The sequence below is a fragment of the Sapajus apella genome, unplaced genomic scaffold (assembly GCF_009761245.1).
Source record: "Sapajus apella isolate SASKATOON/1434 unplaced genomic scaffold, GSC_monkey_1.0 scaffold25, whole genome shotgun sequence".
In the NCBI taxonomy this organism is placed as follows: Eukaryota; Metazoa; Chordata; class Mammalia; order Primates; family Cebidae; genus Sapajus; species Sapajus apella.
This window is the reverse complement of record NW_022436965.1, coordinates 19,657,135-19,676,337: the sequence shown is the minus strand read 5'-3', so window position 1 is coordinate 19,676,337 and position 19,203 is coordinate 19,657,135. Positions and strand designations below refer to the sequence as shown.

Here is a 19,203-nt window from a genome sequence, read left to right as displayed (position 1 = left end):
CCTCCCAAAGTGCTAGGATTACAGGCGTGAGCCATCCTGCCTGAAGGAAAGGATTTCTTAGATACGATACCAAAACCTTGATCCAAAAAATACTAAATTGAACTTCATAAAAATGTAAAATTCTGCACTTAAAAAGATACTTAAAGAGAATGAAAATTTTCGCAAATCACATATCTGATAAATGCTCATATCTGAAACATGCAAAGAATCTATATAAAACAATCCAATTTAATAATAGGCAAAAGTTAGAGAAGGCATACTTCAATAAACATAAAGAGATGGCAGATAAGCCCATCAAGAGATGTGCAACATAAACAGTCACTAGAAAATTTCAAATCAAAACCACATACATTCATGGTGAAAATATAGAAAGAACTATTATAGAAAAACATTTGGCAGTTTCTTATAAAGTTAGACATACACCTATCATATGACTCAGCCATTCCATCAGTAGGTATTTAACTAAGAGAAAATAAAGTGTATGCCCACACAAAGACTTATAGACAAATGTTCACAGCAGCATCAAAACTGCCAAAAACTAGAAATATTCTAAATGAGCATCAACAGGTGAATACAAAGAAATACTATTCAATATCAAAAAGGAATGAACTATTGATAAATGCAATAATATGGATTTATCTTTATGCTGACTAAAAAAGACAAAAAGGAATGAATGCTATATGATTTCATTTATATAAAAGTCTAGAAAATGCAAACTAACCTAAAGTGAGAAAGCAGATCAGTGATGACTTGGGAATAAGGGAGAAGGAAGAAGGAAAGGAAGAGATTACAAAGATGCATGAGGAAATTTTGGGAGTGATGGATATGTTATCTTGATTATGGTCATAATTTCATGGGTATTTACATATGTTAAAATTTATCAAACTGTATACTTTAAAACTGTACAGTTATTATCTGTCAACTATACCTCAATAAAGCTCTTATGAGAGCATACAATATTAGCATAAATAAAATATTTGGTTAGAAACAGAGCTTAAAGTTTCATATGTTAAAAAAGTCAAATTAGTTATTTAAAACTTCTACATGAAAACAATTGCTTTCTTGAGATCTGATGCATTTTGGATTATATGCTGACATAGATAATACCTATTATTTTCTAGCATATTTTAAAATTAACTTTTGAAAATCTGGCATTTTCTCCAACAGGTTAAACTAAATTATTTGGCTTCAAATATTTAAAAAACTCAGTGTAGTTAAAATTGCTAGTAATCCTCACAGGATGAAAATATTTTGGGAGTTAACAAGTATTTCCATTACAAAGTTAGTCAAACAGCAATGAACTAAATGAATCACCAAACAGTCAAGTACAAATCAGGAATTAAATTCACACTTAAAAGCCCCACGTCATTATCACTAACTAGCAAGAGATTTTATATCTCATCAGTAACCAAAAACCCCTATTACTGAGGTTTTACATCTCTCAATAAAGCTAGAGACAAGGAATTCTTTTCTATTAAACAAGAGAAATATTTTGAATTTTTTATATCAATTTCCAAGGAAAGCAACAAAATAATTCACTTTACAAAACAAGTCAGTCAGGGCTGAAGAGACAAAGATTCTTATCATTGAAAAGGTCACACACTGGATTAAAAAATCCTTTCTTAGGAAATAAATAATAAGTATATTTAGGAGCTAAATGGGGAAAAATACTGAGTGAAATTTAAAGCATTATCCATGCTAAAGACAGAAGAACTTGTACCATATTAACATTTATAGAACTTTCAGTTATTCTCACATGAGCTTTATAGGTATGACAAAAAGTGAACAAAACAAATGTATTTAGAGTAAGTGCTTTGTTACTTTTCTCATTGCTTAGGAATTCATACCTCGTAATAGCTGTTCCTGTTTTACCACAAGCCCCTGGTACTTTTTAAAAGTTTTTTCATAATCCTTTCTCAGGGTCTGGTTTTCAGGGTCTTCATCAAGTAAACAACTTGTTAAGGATTATCCATACTCATTGAAGCAAAAAAATCTACTGGTAAATTCTATGAACAACAGCACTATTAAATTTTATATGCAACTTTATCCAGTTATTTTGTCTCACCAAAAGTTTAACTGAAATGTTCTCTGCACAATAATTGTGCTGTAATAGGACTTCTTATCTAAGTGGTCATAGATTCCCTGAGAGTCCTTGAGTGAACTAATATTTTTTTGTATAGCCCATAGCTAACATCATATAGATGTTTGAACCTCACCAAATACCTGAATTCCCAGAAACTGTGAATATTTTATGCAGGTGCACAAGTCTATAACTTTCAACAGATTATCAAGTGGGTCCACGAACCAAAATTACTGCCTCAGAGAGTGATTTAATTACTAAGAACAATGGATTTTACTTGAGACAAATGCCCAGAATATTCAAAGGATGTAGATTAAATCTAATGCTTTTGTGGCAGCCTTTTCAGACTAGAGATGCCAAGAAAGAACTATCCCAAACTTAAAGGTAAACAAATTTTTTAAATCACATCTTTTGGTCCCAAATCATCCCCTGGACACCTTGCAAAAATAATCAGTTACTTCAGGATCTCCAAGCATATGAGTCAAGCATATGAGTCAAAGCAGCTGACCTTGAATACCACTTGTATCAAAATACAAAGAAATTTAGGACATAAAAAAATAGTAACAGGTCAGGAGAAATGGCCAAAATTCTGAGGTCATTTTTATATGCCTTCAATTACCATAATCTATTGAGTCTAAGACACGTTTTTCTCTTATCTTCAAAACTGGATGTGTCTTATAATCCATTATGTGTCATAGTTTAATTGAAAGCATATTTCCTCTCCTCGTGGTTAAATAGTGAATTTTAAAATTAATGGTGTCTGATATAGAAATACAATGTGTCCTAAGATATGAGTGCTTGTCACCAAACAATCACAAAATGCAAATTAATTATTGCTAAAGAGTTTCACTAGTTGTTCCCTTCATACTTCTCCAGTTTTAAATAAATTTTGGGTACCACTGAAGCATTTGGGAGTATTGGCACTCCAGAACTGATGTAAAGTTCTCAGGGATTCTTGGGTGGTTGATGTAGTTGAGTCAGTATCAATTTAGATGCCAGAAATTTATGGTATGCATAGAAAATTTATAAACCTGAAAAGATTCTAATTAAGAAAAGTCAAAGCCTGTGTGTGAGTGTGGATTTTATAGTATCTTGGAGTTTCAAGTGACAATAATAAAAGCCTGAGAGATTCTGTAGACAATATCCTGAATTAACCTATGACAACACAGATTAAATTGAAGTCTCAGGGTTTCTGGAGGCCAAAATTAACATAAAAGTAGGGTCTACTTCTGCACAAGGGAGAGTTAAAAATATTCTGTACAACAGGAATAAAGTTTTCACTTTTTAAAAGACATCAATAAACATTTGATTCAAAGGAAAGTTATCAGCATGCCTCATTGATCTGCAAAACACATTATGCTTGAAGAGATATAAATAAACCAGAAGCCTTTGATATAGAAGTATTAAAATATGATAAATATCTTCAAATATGAGAAATATGATGTTGAAGAAAATATCTTTATTCTATATTGCTTTAGTATGCAATACTAGAACCAATGGATAGAAGTTATTGGGAAATGGACTTCAATACACTAAGCAAAAGACTATTATAATAAACAGAATGCTAAACCCCAGAATGGGTTAAATCAATAAGCAGTGACATTGTTAAAGAATAGCCTATATGACACCATTTGTCAGGGAAGTTGCAGAAAAGACTTTTATATTTGCAAGATAGATTAAAACAGATACCTAAATTTCCTTGCACAGGTTCTATCAAGGCCTTCCAAATTTGTATTTATTAAGAAAAATATTTTTGTACTTTCCTAGAAAAATACAGCTTTTAACTAGATTCATCACCAAATTTACACACATTCTAATCAAAGTCACCTTAGTACTCAGAAGTACATAAGCAGCAGTGGTGAGCCAGACTCCAACTAACCAAAGGATCTTAGTGTATGTAATGATGTAATCATTTAGAGGCTCACCTACTAAGTTACCTGACACGACTATTACCTGGTCCTTTTACCTCATCAACTAAGAAAGGTTGAGAAGAGACACAAAGTTAATGTCAAACTGTATTCATTTTGATGGTTTCAATCTACTTCTTACTTTCAGTAACACACAATTGCATTGTTTCCAAGTAATGCAATTAACAATTTTTTAAAAAGAACAAAACCATTCCACCCATCCAAAACTTATAACCAAAGTCAACAGAGGGTTCAAATGCCACTGTAAAAGGATATCAGCTTTCTTCTTCTTTGAAAGTTCTTCTTGCCAAAGCTCATGTCTTTTTAACTCATGATCAATAATGTTCATACACAGGGCTCCAATTTTATAGTGAGTAATAAGTCCATGAAACTGAGAAAAGCTTTAAAAAAGGCATTTTAATGTATATTTAAAAGAACACATTTTATGAGAACAGAAAATTTGTTTTTAGTGATCACTGGTACAAATCATGTAGAAAATAAATTTGATACACATATTTCAATAAATGAATATATCCACAGTATACTAGGAAGACTTGAGATTATAAAATTACTTTAAATATATTTTATCACATTACCCTTACCTAAAATATTTATATTTAAGAAGTTAGAAAGTAGACACTTTTTTGAAATTAATCACCATATTAACTCAGATACTCACAATAAATTTTTAGATTATTGTCTAACAAAACCAATAATGTAACAATACTAGACACACACTTTATTTATTACATAAAACTGACATCAGAGAATTAGTAAGTACTAGTAATAAGGCTTTACATGTTTTCTAGATAATTCAATCATCCAAGTATTTATTCAATAAATATTTATTTGCTAATATTAGCATATTTTTAGAACAGAAGCAGCAATTCTCTAGGAATTGGCTAGAAACTTTTCATAATTTCTTAATAAACATCTTTCTTAAGGCTATATAATTAATATGAATACATAACAGGTATGTGCACATACATGCGTATATATAACAATAACATTTACCGAGCACTTACTCTGGATCAGGCTTTATTCTAAGTATTTCCATTTTTAATTCATTTAATCCAAAAAACTATCCAAAGAGGGTGCCACTATTACTATCCAAATTTTGCTCATGAGGAAACTGAGGCATGAATGAGTATAGACTACATAAAAGATAGAATAACAGCAAGACAGACAGTGGGAAACAGGAATAAGAATTCAGCAGTAGAGCACAGGCAGACACACAGAAAAACTGAGAATGAGTGATCTACAAATTGAATCAATGATACAGACAAAAAGCAACAGAGATACAGTAGTTTTTTTGTTTAATAGTTTTTATACTTACCTGGAAAAGCAAAAAAAGATGTAAATTATGTTTGTAGCTAACTCAACACTTTGTTTCCAGTCTTCTCTCAGGACCCTTGCTAACGCACCAAGGGCAGTTTCTAAAGAAAAAGGAGAGGTACTGAAACGATCATTCTCCTTGCTCTGGTATAAAGGATGATTGGTTTTAAATGTCTAGTTATTAATAAATAACAAAGCTAAGATAGAACTGGGACAAAAACTAGGATGCTTCTTTCCAATACAGAAAGCTATTTTTAAAACTAAAATGTAATTTTACTTAAAAATATATAACATGCTGCTTCAAATATACACTGAACACAGAAGTAATAAAATATGATTTAGATAAAGTGACATAATATGTATGTTATGGTGACAATAAAATAAAAAGTCTTTCATTTCTTAATTTAACAATCTTAAATTAAGAACTGTAATCTTACTAATGCAGTACTGACTTAACATCTGATTTAATGTATTTGATAATACAAAAAAAACTTGAATAAGTCTAGAATAAAATGAGGTTAGTAGACTAGCACTTGTTCCATTAAAGCAAATTAAAAAACAAATAAAATCTGTACACAGAAAAATTGATCTTTCAGTATCACACTGAATTTATGCTAATAGCCACAAATAAAACAAAAAACTTTCACAAAATGAACTTTCAGGTAGGTTAATAAGCATTTCTGCTAAAATTCTATCTTGAGGAAACAAAAATTAAAGTAATGACACTAGTTTCAAATCAGGTTGGTACATGGCATACTAATTATTAATTAAAATATGTTAAAATATATAAATCATAATTCCACTGTTTTTAATAGGTACTCAGGATTTACAATAGTACTTTATAGACTGCATTATGAGTATTTATTGTGGTAATAAAAATGTTCCATATTTGAGCTTTCAAAAATTACTGTATTATGAATCCACCGTGACAAATTTTTAGCAAACTAAAAATCATCCTATGATCGCATTTCACAGTATTATTCACATTCACAATATAGAGAACTAGAATAGTATATGCTTTGAAAAAAATGATTTTGGAGTCACATAAATAATGCATATTAACATGTAAAGGCTCCAAAAAGTCCTATTTAATAAAGAACCTGGTGTAGCATTATTCAATCTAATAATTCCCAAAGGCATCTGACCATTATAATACAGAGAAAATAGTATTTCTTAAAATACTAGCTTACACAGAACTGTTCTATAATGTCATAAATTTAGGCCTAGGTTTAGTGACCTATTTGCCAAATTTTATTTCATTTTTCTCCTTTAATACAAAATAAAGAAACATCTCAATAAAAATATAGTTACAGGAGTTGTATACAGTTTACTAAGAAATAGCTAAAATACAGTTTACAAGAGGTCAAAAGATAACCCAAAATTAATTTCTACATTGAATGCAATCATAATCAAAACTCCGCTATGACTTTTCACAGAATATGATGAAATAATCTCAAAATATATAAGACAGATGTGCAAGATCAGCAAAACCAATTATGGGAGGAAAGAAAGCAATTTGGAACATTTTTCCTACATATTCTAAAGTTAAGTCAAAACACAAAATAACACAACAACAGTGTGATACTGGTATGTAAATCATCAAATAAACCAATGGAACAGAAGGAGAGAGAACACTAAAACAATTCCATGAAAATACGGGAACAGTGCCTGCCACACAGTAAGTTTTCAAGAAGTATCTATTTCATATAAGAATGGCAAGAATATAGCAGAAAAGCCATTTGAAATACTTATTTGAAAGTACTGATTAACAAAACGATTGATTTGAATTATTTTATTCATGTATTTGTCAACAGCCAGAAAGGCATTCTCTCTCATGTAATGCAAACCAGATAATAAAGACATCTTTCCTATTTTGTTTTTGGCAAATGTATAATCAGAAAACTATGCATTTAAAATGATTCTACAGGCTGGGAGCAGTGGCTCACACCTGTAATCCCAGCACTTTGGGAGGCCGAGGCGGGTGGATTACCTGAGGTTAGGCATTCCAGAGCAGCCTGACCAGTATGGTGAAACCCCAACTCTAATAAAAAAAAAAAAAAGTGAAAAAAATTTGGCTGGGCATGGTGGTGCATGCCTGTAAAATCAGCTATTCAGGAGGCTGAGGCGGGAGACCTGCATGAACCAGGGAGGCAGAGATTACAGTGAGCCGAAATCGGACCACTGCACTCCAGCCTAGACAAGAGAGGGGAGACCCTGTCTCAAAAAAAAAAAAAAAAGATTCTATAGTGTTGTTACTAAGAAAATGGTGTTAAAAACATTCTATCTCCTTTTCTTGTTACTACCAATTACTTCTAGTGAAAAGAAAGCAAACACTTGATGTGAAATTCAATCTCAATGAAACTGCAAAGATTAACAGTTTTCCTTGTGCTACTAAGAAAAAACTAATATTGAACTCTAATTTAATAAAACATGATATATATATATATCTAGGCAAATGTCTAAAGTTTGATCTTTTATCCTAATTAAAAGAATAAAACAGTTTTCCAGAGTAGAAGAAAGATAAGGTACAGTACCATTAATGCTTAATTTTCCTTGTTTAAATTAAACAGTTTGTGAATTCTCCTGAGAATAAATACCATGCTCTCAATTTAAGAAATCTGAGTAAGAAAAAAAATAAAGAGCTGGAAAATATATGCATTCTTAAGTTTTGTATAAATATTGTTTTTAACTTATTCCTCTATTATAATTAAACATGTTTTATAGTAATTTTCTACTTTTAATATTTATAGCTATAAATCACCATTCAATAGTAGTTCTTCCAAGTTATCAGGATTTCGAGCAAGCTGCAGGATCAAAGCAGAACCCCGAACCTTATCAGCAATATCTTCATATAATAACTCAATATATTCATCCATATCATTAATGTTGGCAACTTCATCAATCTGAAACAAAGGAAGAGGCAGAAAATACTCATCAACAATGCTCAACAGATTCATTGTCAAAGAAATGATATTTTGTGATCAATATACTGGCCTTTATAACACACAAATTTCCAAAGAACTCACAGTAGCCACCTTTTTGGATAGGAAAATTTTAGACTTTTAGACCTAGGACTCTAATACAAAACCCCATAATAAAATGAGATGTATATAAGCTTTTTAAATTGTCTATCAATATAAAGTATCTCAAATGTAATATAAAATATTTGTATCTACTACAGTATATTAAATAATATATTTCAAAACATATTATAATAATAATGTAGAAATAATAATTTACAAATAAGAATAATGTAAACATTTTTACCCATCATTTATTAAAATAAATTGTCTAAGAAGCACAACCAATATTTTATGTCTTTTTCAATTAAATAATTTTCTACTTTCTTCAGGTACCTCTGAATTCAATCATTTTTTTTTAAAATGTCACATGGGTTTAATGTGATTATGTGTATTACTGATGGAAAAAGGCAATGTCTTATAATCCAGTCCTCTGTTAGATCAGAATGCATGCAGTCTTACCTCCATTCCTTCAAAAGGAGGTGGATCTTTAGGCTTGCTTGATTTTTCTTTTTTCTCTGTAAAAATATTTTTTTAATAAGGTAAGGTTTCTAGGTAATTTTTATTTTCAGCAGCTGAGTTTAATTCTAGCTAAATTGGCGATATTAAAACTAAATAGTTTATGAAATATTCTTTTCTCAATGTATAAAAATGATCATATATAATCCACTTGATGTAATGAGGATATCAAGGAGAGTATAAATTAGTAAAGTCTATAACTAATCACCAAATTATGTTAGGTAGCAACTTCCTCCCTGGTTAACTTTTTGGGTAGGTAAGGTATACAGCCAAACTTGCCAACAAGAAGCAAAATAGTCTGTTCTAAGTATCCTCTCTTTCCATTTCTAATTCAAATTTAAGGTAGGAATAGGAAAATCAATAAGGCAAAGAAAAAAGTATAACTTGAGTAACAAACTAAAATGAAAATTAACAAGGCAGAAAGAAATAAAAATGGGTAAATTTAAAAGCTAAGGTACAGAAAGTTGTTAACTGGTTCTTTTTTAACAAGGAAAATTAAGATCATAAATTGAAAGGCAAATATTGACTACTTATGTTAATTAAATCCCCACTTAGTCCCAAATAAATAGTTATCCAAAATAGCTGAACACAAGTTTGAGTCATTCATTATATGGAATTATCTGATTAATGGTATAATTTCATTTTTAGCAAAAAAAAACTATCCAATATACTTTACTGATCTGAATCATAAATCTAAATAATATATGCACATGAAAGTAAGTTAGAATGGTATCAACATTTTTGATTCCATAATTAGCAAATAAATATAAATGATAGAATTGGTCATTATTTTCAGAGGACAGCACCCATTCTATGTAAGCTCATATATTCTCAACAGTTTAATTCTGCTTCAAACAGATAATTTACTAAGACTGTGGTTTTAATTATGCAAAGAAAAAAATCACTGAATGTAATGAGTCACATAACCAAATAAGTATTATTATTTTGTTTCAATCACTAAGATAAAATTTCTGGCTTTGACATACTGCCTATCAAAAGAGTTTTAACAAAGAAACACCAATAGTTTAAAAAAGTGTATATTTAATATACACTTCCTAAAGCATTTCCTATGTCTTCAACTATTAATAATACTCTACCTAGACAAAATATTGACTTGAAATATGGATAAAATAATTACATGAAATCTTTTCATATTCCTTTAATTTCTGGGGAGCAAGGTTAAACCACTGATTTGCCCTGAAAACTCAGTGAAAGAGTTTTTACCAGTTTGAGGATATTTTATTATAAATGCCTTCAGAAATATATTAATTTGGCACTAGGAAAGATCAACTTGAACTGTACTGTTACCTACAATAAGCAGACACAGGTATTAAAAGACTACCAGATTTGCTTTTCTACTTGGAATTTATTGGATTATGTGATCTCTCATAATTTACAGACATCTTGACAAGAATGTTCTATCATAACATATTTGTTTAATAAAAATGTTTCTTGATATTTTCCTTATCTACATAGTACTTCACTGAATGCCAGCTATGTGATTAGAAGCAATCATATTTATTCAAAATACGTATTTTTGCTTTTAAATAAATTTACAACCATTTAATTCATTCAACAAATATATACTGATCATCTATCTTAGAAGTATCTAAGTATTTAGTATTCACTAAATACATAGAAGTATATAAGTATCTAGTATTCACAACTAATAAAAGTATACATTAAGTACAAGGCATTTTATTTGCTGTGGATGAAGGGAGACTGATTAATTGGAAAAAATTCCAAACAAAATTTTCTTTCTTTTCCCCTCTTAGTCTAATCAAAACTTGAGCATTGATATATTTTAAGAGCACCAGCTGGGCACACTGGCTCAGGCCTGCAATCCCAGCATTTTGAGAGGCAAAGTCAGGAGGATCACTTGAGCCCAGGAGTTTGAGACTAGCCTAAGCGACATAGTGAGACCCCAGTCTCTACAAAAGTGTAAAAAATTAGCCAGGTATGGTGGCACATGCCTATAGTCTCAGCTGCTAGGGAGGCTCAAGTTGAGGGATCACTGGAGGCCAGGAGGCTGCCATGAGCTGTGATTATACCACTGCACTCCAGTCTGGGCAATGAAGCAAGACCCTGTTTCCAAAAAAAAAAAAAAAAAAAAAAAGGACCATATGTACAAATATGTACATTTAGTAAATTCTATAAAATGGCAAAACAAAATGAAGCATTCAATAATCTGAGATAATTTTGCATTAAAATATCTATGTTTTTGTTTTGATTTTTAGTTTAGATTATTTTATATAAATGATCATTTTCTGAGCTCTAATATCTTAGTGGGTTGGTTCTTTTATGAGGAAATTGAGGATAGGAGCATGACAACAATAGAGACGTTGAGGAATAAAAACATAATATTTTCCTAAGAAGGATTAATAGAGATGGATTTGAGGTTTCCTCCCGTCTCCTTATTTGGTGACCCTACAATTAAACCCCTTTTTTTTTGCTGCAACCCAGTGTCTTAATGTATTGACTTGCTGTAACGGTTACAATTTAGTGGTGACCCCACAAAGGGATACCCCTCATGGGCATCTGCCTGTGGCTCAGTGACCCCTTGACATTTCAGAGGCCTGGAGATGAGTCCAAGTGGCTGTCTGGCTTCTTTAAGCCATGGCTGTCTCTGGAGCCTCCCTTGCCAGCAAGGCATGTCGACCTTCACATAAGCTTGCTTGCAGCAGAGAAACAGTTTCTGAATCTGAAAGACTTCTCTGGTTTAAGTATTCCCAAGCATAATCGACAACCCTTTTGCTTTCTCCTGATCTGTTGTTCTCCTTAAAGGTCCTATTCAGAGGTCCTGTTGACCCTTCCTAATCTGTAAAAGGGGCCCTGTTTGAGGGGAATTTCCCCAGTTGGAAGGAGAATAAAGAGCAATGTTTGGAGGAAGTACTCCCGGACAATTTGGTTTCAGTTATGAAACCTGGTTTTATAATTCTGACTTATTGACTGTTCATGACTGAACAGTCTCATGTCTGTTCTTATCTTGTCCTGTTTTTGTATGGGGAACCCAGAAGGAAACATTAGCAGAAGCTCAGTGGGCCTAACAGGTGGAAAGGAAGATCTGTTTTGTCCGTTTTGCTAGATTAAAACTTGGATACTAAGCCAAGTAACTGGTGTTTGTCTTTGTTACATGTACACTGTAATTTTGACTCGGTAGATATAGGAAATGCTAACTTGATCCCTCCTACCTCAAGCAGCCCCTTGGATTGTATCTTGTCAAACTGGACAGTTTTCACCTATGAACCTATGAAAATAAAGAAAATGTTTTCTTTTGTAATCAGCAAGCAGGGTGATCAAAGGTCTGCTCTTTTGGAAGTCACAGTTAAGAGAATCCAGGAACCTGACAAGCTGGCAATAGGGTAGTAAGAATTGTTTACCAGTCAGGTTCCAGATCTCTCTGTGTGGAATCTGGTTGAGCAAAAGGTTAAGAAATCACTGTCTCCTGAAAGGTTTTGATTAACAGGAGAAAAAGATGTGTGTGACTAGTCTTAGGAAACATTGACTCTGGTATGCTTTTTGGTTTATGAATATTTATACTGTTCCCTTTCCTTCCAGAAATAATCTTTTGTCTTTCTGTGTTCTTCATTAAGAGAATACTAGTTGAGGGTTCTTCTCATCTTGTTTTACGTCCTTGAAAACTTGACCTGTGGCCAAGTGGGAGCTTTATCAAATAGAACAATTCCTTTACATTATATACTTTGGTTTCAATAGTTACTTCATTTTGCTTTTCTTCTACATTGGCTACCTTCTTGGAGACCACGGGTCACAGAAGCATTTTATATTGCCCTATATAATTTTCTGCTTTTGTGGGTAGCTTTGAGGCTAGTGACCTGATCACACAGACCCACATCTGTGCTTTCTCCTGCCTCAAGACCCAACTCAGCACTCTTTTACTTTTATTTTAGCCATTATAGATAACAATAACCAAGGAATTGAATATTACGCTTTTTTCATATTAGTTTACATTTCCTTATGCATCCAGTGAACCAACTCCCCAGAAGTTTTATCCATCTCCAAATTCACTGTAACTTTTACCTTTAGTAACTGGGCATGGCCTAGCTGCAGTTCCATGCCATGGATGACCACACGGTCACTCAGGAATCAAAGGTTCCTCATCCCCCACCCTTTTATTTTATAGATCAGTATCATCAGCTCCCTAAGGAACCTATACTGAAATGGATTATGAGAGTAACTAATTTGGGAGCACTGTCTTTGGTTTTAAATGCTGCAGATTGAAAGAACATGTTTGGGTTGGTACAGTACCCACTGCTCACTATTAAACAACTGCAAATGGTTATATATGATCCAGACAAACAGGAGGTTATTAGTGAGAAAAAGAGTCAGTCTAATGAACTGGATAAAAGTCCCTGTAAGGTCTCTTTACCCTGAAAAAAGGGACTGTCCAACTCCACCTATAACTGGTGGAGTACCCCAGATGAAGCAGCTTATATGCAAGCCATATGGGACTGGAGTTACGATGACAGGGATATTCACCCCTTGAATATGCCCAATACCCAGGTCATGGTCAGCTTTTCCTCAAGGGTCTTACAGATGATAGTACAAAATAATTAGGTTAGTTAACAAGGGAATGGTGAAGGGTAGAGGGGAAGGTCAAAGGACTCATCCCAGGAAGACAGGAAGTTTTAAACAGTTATTAAGAAATATGATGGATGAAGAAAACATTGATAGGAGTAAAACTAAGAGGAAAAGAGAAGGGTAGAGTCATGGGACTCATCCCAGCAGAGTGAAAATCTTTAGTCAGTTATTAAGAAATGGAATGAACAAAATGGAAATTGATTGGGTTGAAAGAAAGGTCTTAATTGCTGGTTCCCCCAACATTAAAGGGTACCAAATCAATTTCCTGTATTTACCCCAATTGGAGACATTTTTTAAAAAATCAGAAGACAAAGATCAAAATGAGAAAACTGAACAATTGCCTGGGGTGATGTTGAGGTGGTTAATCAACACGAAGACTGACTAAAAAGCCTTGGTCCCTCAGCTAAACCCTCTGCTGGGAACTCAAATCTCTTTTCACAGGAGAGCGTAAAATGGTCTGGGAGTGAAGAGAAATTCTTAGGACCAGAATGTAAAATGTAAGGATGGGTGGGATTATCAAAGTTGAAATGTTTAAACAGGGTTTATGTAAAGTAGTTGTATATATTTTACCTAAATGTCTTATGAAAATGGATATTGTATCTAACTAGAGGATGTTTCCTCTGCCCAGTATTGTAAAACTGAAGGGATACAAATCTGCCCTTCAAGCTATATTAACTGGACATACTAAAATGGAACCAGTAAGATTCCCCAAGCTCATTGAATACAGAATAGAAGCCAGAGTGCTGGTAGGAACAAATTCTCCACTTCTTAGCCTTTTGTGGAATGTTTACTGAGGCTTATGGCAAAAGTCCTGCAAGCACATCCCATTGATGACTACTGTGACTCTGGACTAGAGAATTTCCACTTAAGAGGCATTTACTGCCTTGTTATAGGACATTAACTGAAGACACCCTATGATGGAAAGACATAAAATGATCATGACATCTGAAATACCCATGCTATTGGGGCAATGTCAGAGAAACAGTCTAACTGGGGATAGCAGTGCCCAGAAGCATTCCATAATAAAATGGAGATAGTTTGTATAGGATCATGCTACTTGGGAAATTCAAGGAGGAGATAGTCATGATCAGGGAGCCTCTTTTTCCCCAGGACTGACTCTGAAATTGTGTGAGAAGCTGCAGGATTCTACAGTGCCCATTACACAGCTTTCACCTGACTGACAAAGAACTGCCTGGTTTGTGAATAGCAATTCCAAGGTTAACAGACAACATTCTGTTGGGAAGTCTGCTACTCTGACTGAAGAGGAGCCAAGAAAACATTTTTTTTCTTTTGAGCTATTTACAGCTTATGACAAGTAAAGTATATCTTTCTGAGAAAAATTTGCCTTTCTATCTAAGTTCTCGCAAGTGTGGAAACCATTCATAAGTATTCTTTTATGGCAATACAGTTATTCGCATAAGTTCAATAAGAATCTGTTTTCTTTTGTAGCAGGACACAACTGGAGATGCTGGTTACTTTACCAAGGCTTTGATTGGATTGGCATATTTTGAGATATGACCAGACTGCTTTGAGGAATTGATGTTGACTTTATAGAGTCAATAAAAGCACCTTGGAAAGACTGGCCTTCTACCTCGTCTATGTAGTTTCGTTATAGAGTTCTGCATCTGTGATAAGTAAAAAAAAATGTTACTTTTAAGAGATCCAGAAACCTCATGTTATTTTGGGACCTCCACAGGAGATGAGTTCACCCAATTCATAGAGGTATCTGCAGGCATGGATAAATCCTTGGTTTGGCTAACCTGGAGGCTTTTAAAAAGTCGAAATTAAGATTCCTTATGAAAAATTTCCTGCAAAGTCAACTTAAAAGAGCCTATATGGCCAATCACTATTCTTGACATACTTTATGCAGTCAGGCCAAATATAAAACTTATTTTGCAAATAAATTGGTCCTACTATAATTTGTCTTTGGTAGAAATGGGGCACTGGAGATAAAAATTTTGTTTCAAAAGAAACTACAGTATACCTGTTACTAGATTGTAGCCTTGTCTATTATTTTTGAGTTTTTATTGTTTTCTACAATTTGAACTAAACCTGAATTATTTCCTGGCTACAAGTCTTCAAACTAACATTTTCAAAATTTTCTTCCATTTTTCTGACTTAAACTCAGTAAAATCATTATTAACTTTTTCTAAGGCCATGCAAGCCGAAGCTCATACCTTGTAAGATGGGCAAGAAAAACTTGTCAGATTGCTACTGCTTATTTCCACTTTAACTGAGATGCTTTGAGTCTAACATTTATACACATCAACTGACTTCCTTTCATACTCTAAGGAAACTGGTTTATAGATTGCCCCAAATACCAACATTTGTTTTTCCTCTGTTTGAAAGCTAGTCTACAAAGCATCTCCTGAAATGAGACACGGCTGTCTAATGGGCATGGCCTATTCTCAGGAATGGGAGACTGGCTTACTGGGATCCTTTGCCACTCAGCTATTAACTCAATTTTTCTACCAACTCCATTTTTTGTGTGTGGAACTTCTACAAAAGTTTCATACAAGGGATGCTGGGGCTCAGAAATATATACCTCAAAATATGGCATGTTGACATGCTAAACTGAAGAAGAAAACTGCTAGGCCTAAACTCTGGCATAGATGGTTTTGGATAATCCAATTACATTAGATTTCCTCCTGGCAAAGCAAGGGGTTATCTGTGAAATCTGTGAAATAACTAATACCACATGCTGTGACTAGAAAAGATTTCCAAACAAGCTAAATGGTTACAAGAGGTGCAGACCACCTTAATAATCTCTTTGGCTGGCTTCCTACGGGAAGGGGAAACTGGTTTTGGTCCTCCTTACAAACTCTTGTTATTATCATTATTGTCATTTTGCTCTTCTTTCTATTCCCAAAAGACAACAGGGACTAGTAACAACCACTGACATTTTTGTCATGCAGAGTTGGAACCCTAGAGCTGGCAATCAAGAACCATTTATAGGCCACTGCTAAGCAGTTTCATTCCTCAAATCCCAATCAGGGTCCTGCTATGTGCATACCTTGTCAGCAGAAAGCTGCTAGAAAGGTCATCCTTGATTCCCTCTTTATTGATCATACCTCAGGATTAAGGATGAACAAGAAAAGGGGGAACTGAAACTGTCCCCACAGGGTGATAAGAATTCTATGCCAAGTTCCAAACAGAAATATAGTTATAACTAAGCATTAATTAGGCTACACTTTGGCCCATTCCCTTGTTGCTAAAGTCATATAGTCAGTCAAACATACTGACCATTTGCAACCCCATTGTTCCTACAGACAGCATCTCTGACGTTAGAATCATAAAGCTTTTGCTTAAGGATCATTTAAAATGTTTTCCAGACCATGAGTGTCAGTGAAATAGCTGATATCAACCAGTCTGAAGACCCTCATAGAGGAATGAAATCAGCGTGAGAATACGGCTTCTTCATCATCCTGTCCCACTACTTCACCTTACACTCTCTGACCAATCAACACTCTCCGCGCTTCAGCCTAATCCAAAACCCTTAAAAACTCTAGCCCCAAATTCCTCAGGGAGATGGATTTGAGGTTTTCTGTCATCTCCTAGTTTGATGACCCCCAAATTAAACCTCTTTCTCTGCTGCAAAAAAGAAAAGAAGATTCATGAAAGTTATACCGTGGCCGGGCGATGTGGCTCACGCCTGTAATCCCAACACTTTGGGAGGCCGAGGCGGGTAGATCATGAGGTCAAGAGATCGAGACCATCCTGGTCAACATGGTGAAACCCCGTCTCTACTAAAAATACAAAAAAAATTAGCTGGGCATGGTGGTGCGTGCCTGTAATCCCAGCTACTCAGGAGGCTGAGGCAGGAGAACTGCCTGAACCCAGGAGGCAGAGGTTGCGGTGAGCCGAGATTGCGTCATTGCACTCCAGCCTGGGTAACAAGAGCGAAACTCCGACTCAAAAAAAAAAAAAAGAAAGTTACATCTTTAGGATAGTCTAAGGCATAAGATACATATTTTAACACATAATCCATCCAAACTGTAAACAAATATAAAAAAGAAGTTTATAAAATATCATTCTAGTTGGGGCAGTGAAAATAGGTTTTCTGCCCCAAATTCTCTCCTTTTGTTATTCTAGAATCAATATGACAGACATTTACTTTTTTATGCCTTATTTCAGTATATGTGTACATATACAACACATGAAAAATAATTAGACCATTTTATGAGGAAGCAGCTAATATAAAGCCTACTATGAAAGAAATTATGTTTATTCTTTGTTGTTTACCCATTCATAGCACTGGTCAAAAAAACCTACCCAACACCAAATATCAAAAGTTTGATAAACTTTTGTTTACAGTTGTTTGACAAACTATAGTCAAACAACTTTCTGCATTAGGAAGTCAGGAATTCTATTACTTACCTTTTCCTGACAATGAATCACGGCGGTTCTGTAGATAGTACAATAGTTGTTCTACCTCACTTAGTTTTGAGGGATGAATGAGTTTACATTCTTCAACCACCTTCCTTGCCAGGGAAATTATATCTGTGTTGGCATTGAGACTCTTAAGTCGAATGCTGTAAGTATAATAGCAGTTTTCAACTCAGGTATTATAAAAGTAATAACTTCAATACTACTACTATAGAATAATTTATAGATTACACATTACTATAGAGAACTTCGCCATAGACTCTTAGTAAAATAAACTAGTAGATATAATTAGGCTTAGAAAAATACAAGGCAGTGATTTTCTGTGAGCTAGACAAACAATATAATAAAAGGAACATAAAATCTTTTTCTGCCTCTCTAGACAAGACAGTATATTCAGAGATTCTGTTTTAAAAGAGTATTTCTGATATAAAATATATAAAGTCTCCATACCATCACAAATAAATCATTTTCTTGACCATACCCACAAATGCTAACTTATTTTCAGTTAAGGACAAGACACAATATTGATATGTTCAGATTCAGTTGTTCTGGTGGTAATTATATAGAAAGTAAAAGTAAAAAAAAAAGTGAGATCCACTTTAAGATCTATATGAGGAATTTTGAGGAACAAATGAATACATTTTATGCTTAGATTAGTATATTAAAAATGAATAATAAGCCAACCCCTCCCTCCTTTTAAAGTTAGCCCAGGAGACTCACTGGGAACCCATTAAGAAACCATTATTAAGAGTTTGGGAACAACTGCCTAGTTACTTGGATTCATAGTACCAGGAAGAGGTATAAAGACATAAAATTCGGTTCAAAGAGAAGCGTCTACTTGGTCAAAAGACTGTTAAGGAGATGCTCCCATGCAAGGTTCTTTTCAAAAAGAGAAAGACAAGCAAGCAGAATTATTTCAGGTTAAAGATGGTGAATTTTTGTTGGAAGACATCAAGGTGCTAAGAGGGGCGGGAGTGGAGATCTCAGAGCAATGTCCTGTAAACTTACTATTCATAAGTAGATGATTTCTCCTGAAACCAGTCCAGAAGTATGACTTATTATTCCAAGCTATATATTCAACCCCAAATCTGGTTCTCCTGGGGTTCTACAAGTTACTTAAAAGCTGTTAATAAACTCCTTTTCTGTTTAAATTTGCTAGAGTGCCTTCTAAGGCTTAAAAGAAGAATCCTAGCAATAGTCTGTTCCTTAATTTTATTTCTTCCTTAATTTATTTGGGGTTTTTTGGTTCCTACCTTTTGTCTCTTAAATTTATTATATTTTTATATAGTTTTAGCTACATATCAGAAGGCATAGAAAGAAAGGTAAATACAGAGAAACTCTAAAAAGACCTCTAGTT

At 33.7% G+C, this 19,203-nt stretch overlaps 1 protein-coding gene across 3 annotated transcripts in view; it reads right to left on the bottom strand.

The window, feature by feature from the left end:
* KIFAP3 (kinesin associated protein 3) overlaps window positions 1-19,203 on the bottom strand; it is a 143,164-nt gene that overhangs the window by 104,422 nt on the left and 19,539 nt on the right. For all 3 annotated transcript variants that reach the window (XM_032291410.1, XM_032291411.1, XM_032291412.1), the window contains exons 3-8: window positions 17,838-17,992; window positions 8,805-8,860; window positions 8,084-8,225; window positions 5,324-5,423; window positions 4,264-4,388; window positions 1,848-1,946 (exon numbers count right to left, since the gene is read on the bottom strand). In XM_032291410.1, coding sequence (XP_032147301.1) covers window positions 1,848-1,946; window positions 4,264-4,388; window positions 5,324-5,423; window positions 8,084-8,225; window positions 8,805-8,860; window positions 17,838-17,992 — 677 coding nt within the window. The remainder of the gene's footprint in view (window positions 1-1,847; window positions 1,947-4,263; window positions 4,389-5,323; window positions 5,424-8,083; window positions 8,226-8,804; window positions 8,861-17,837; window positions 17,993-19,203) is intronic.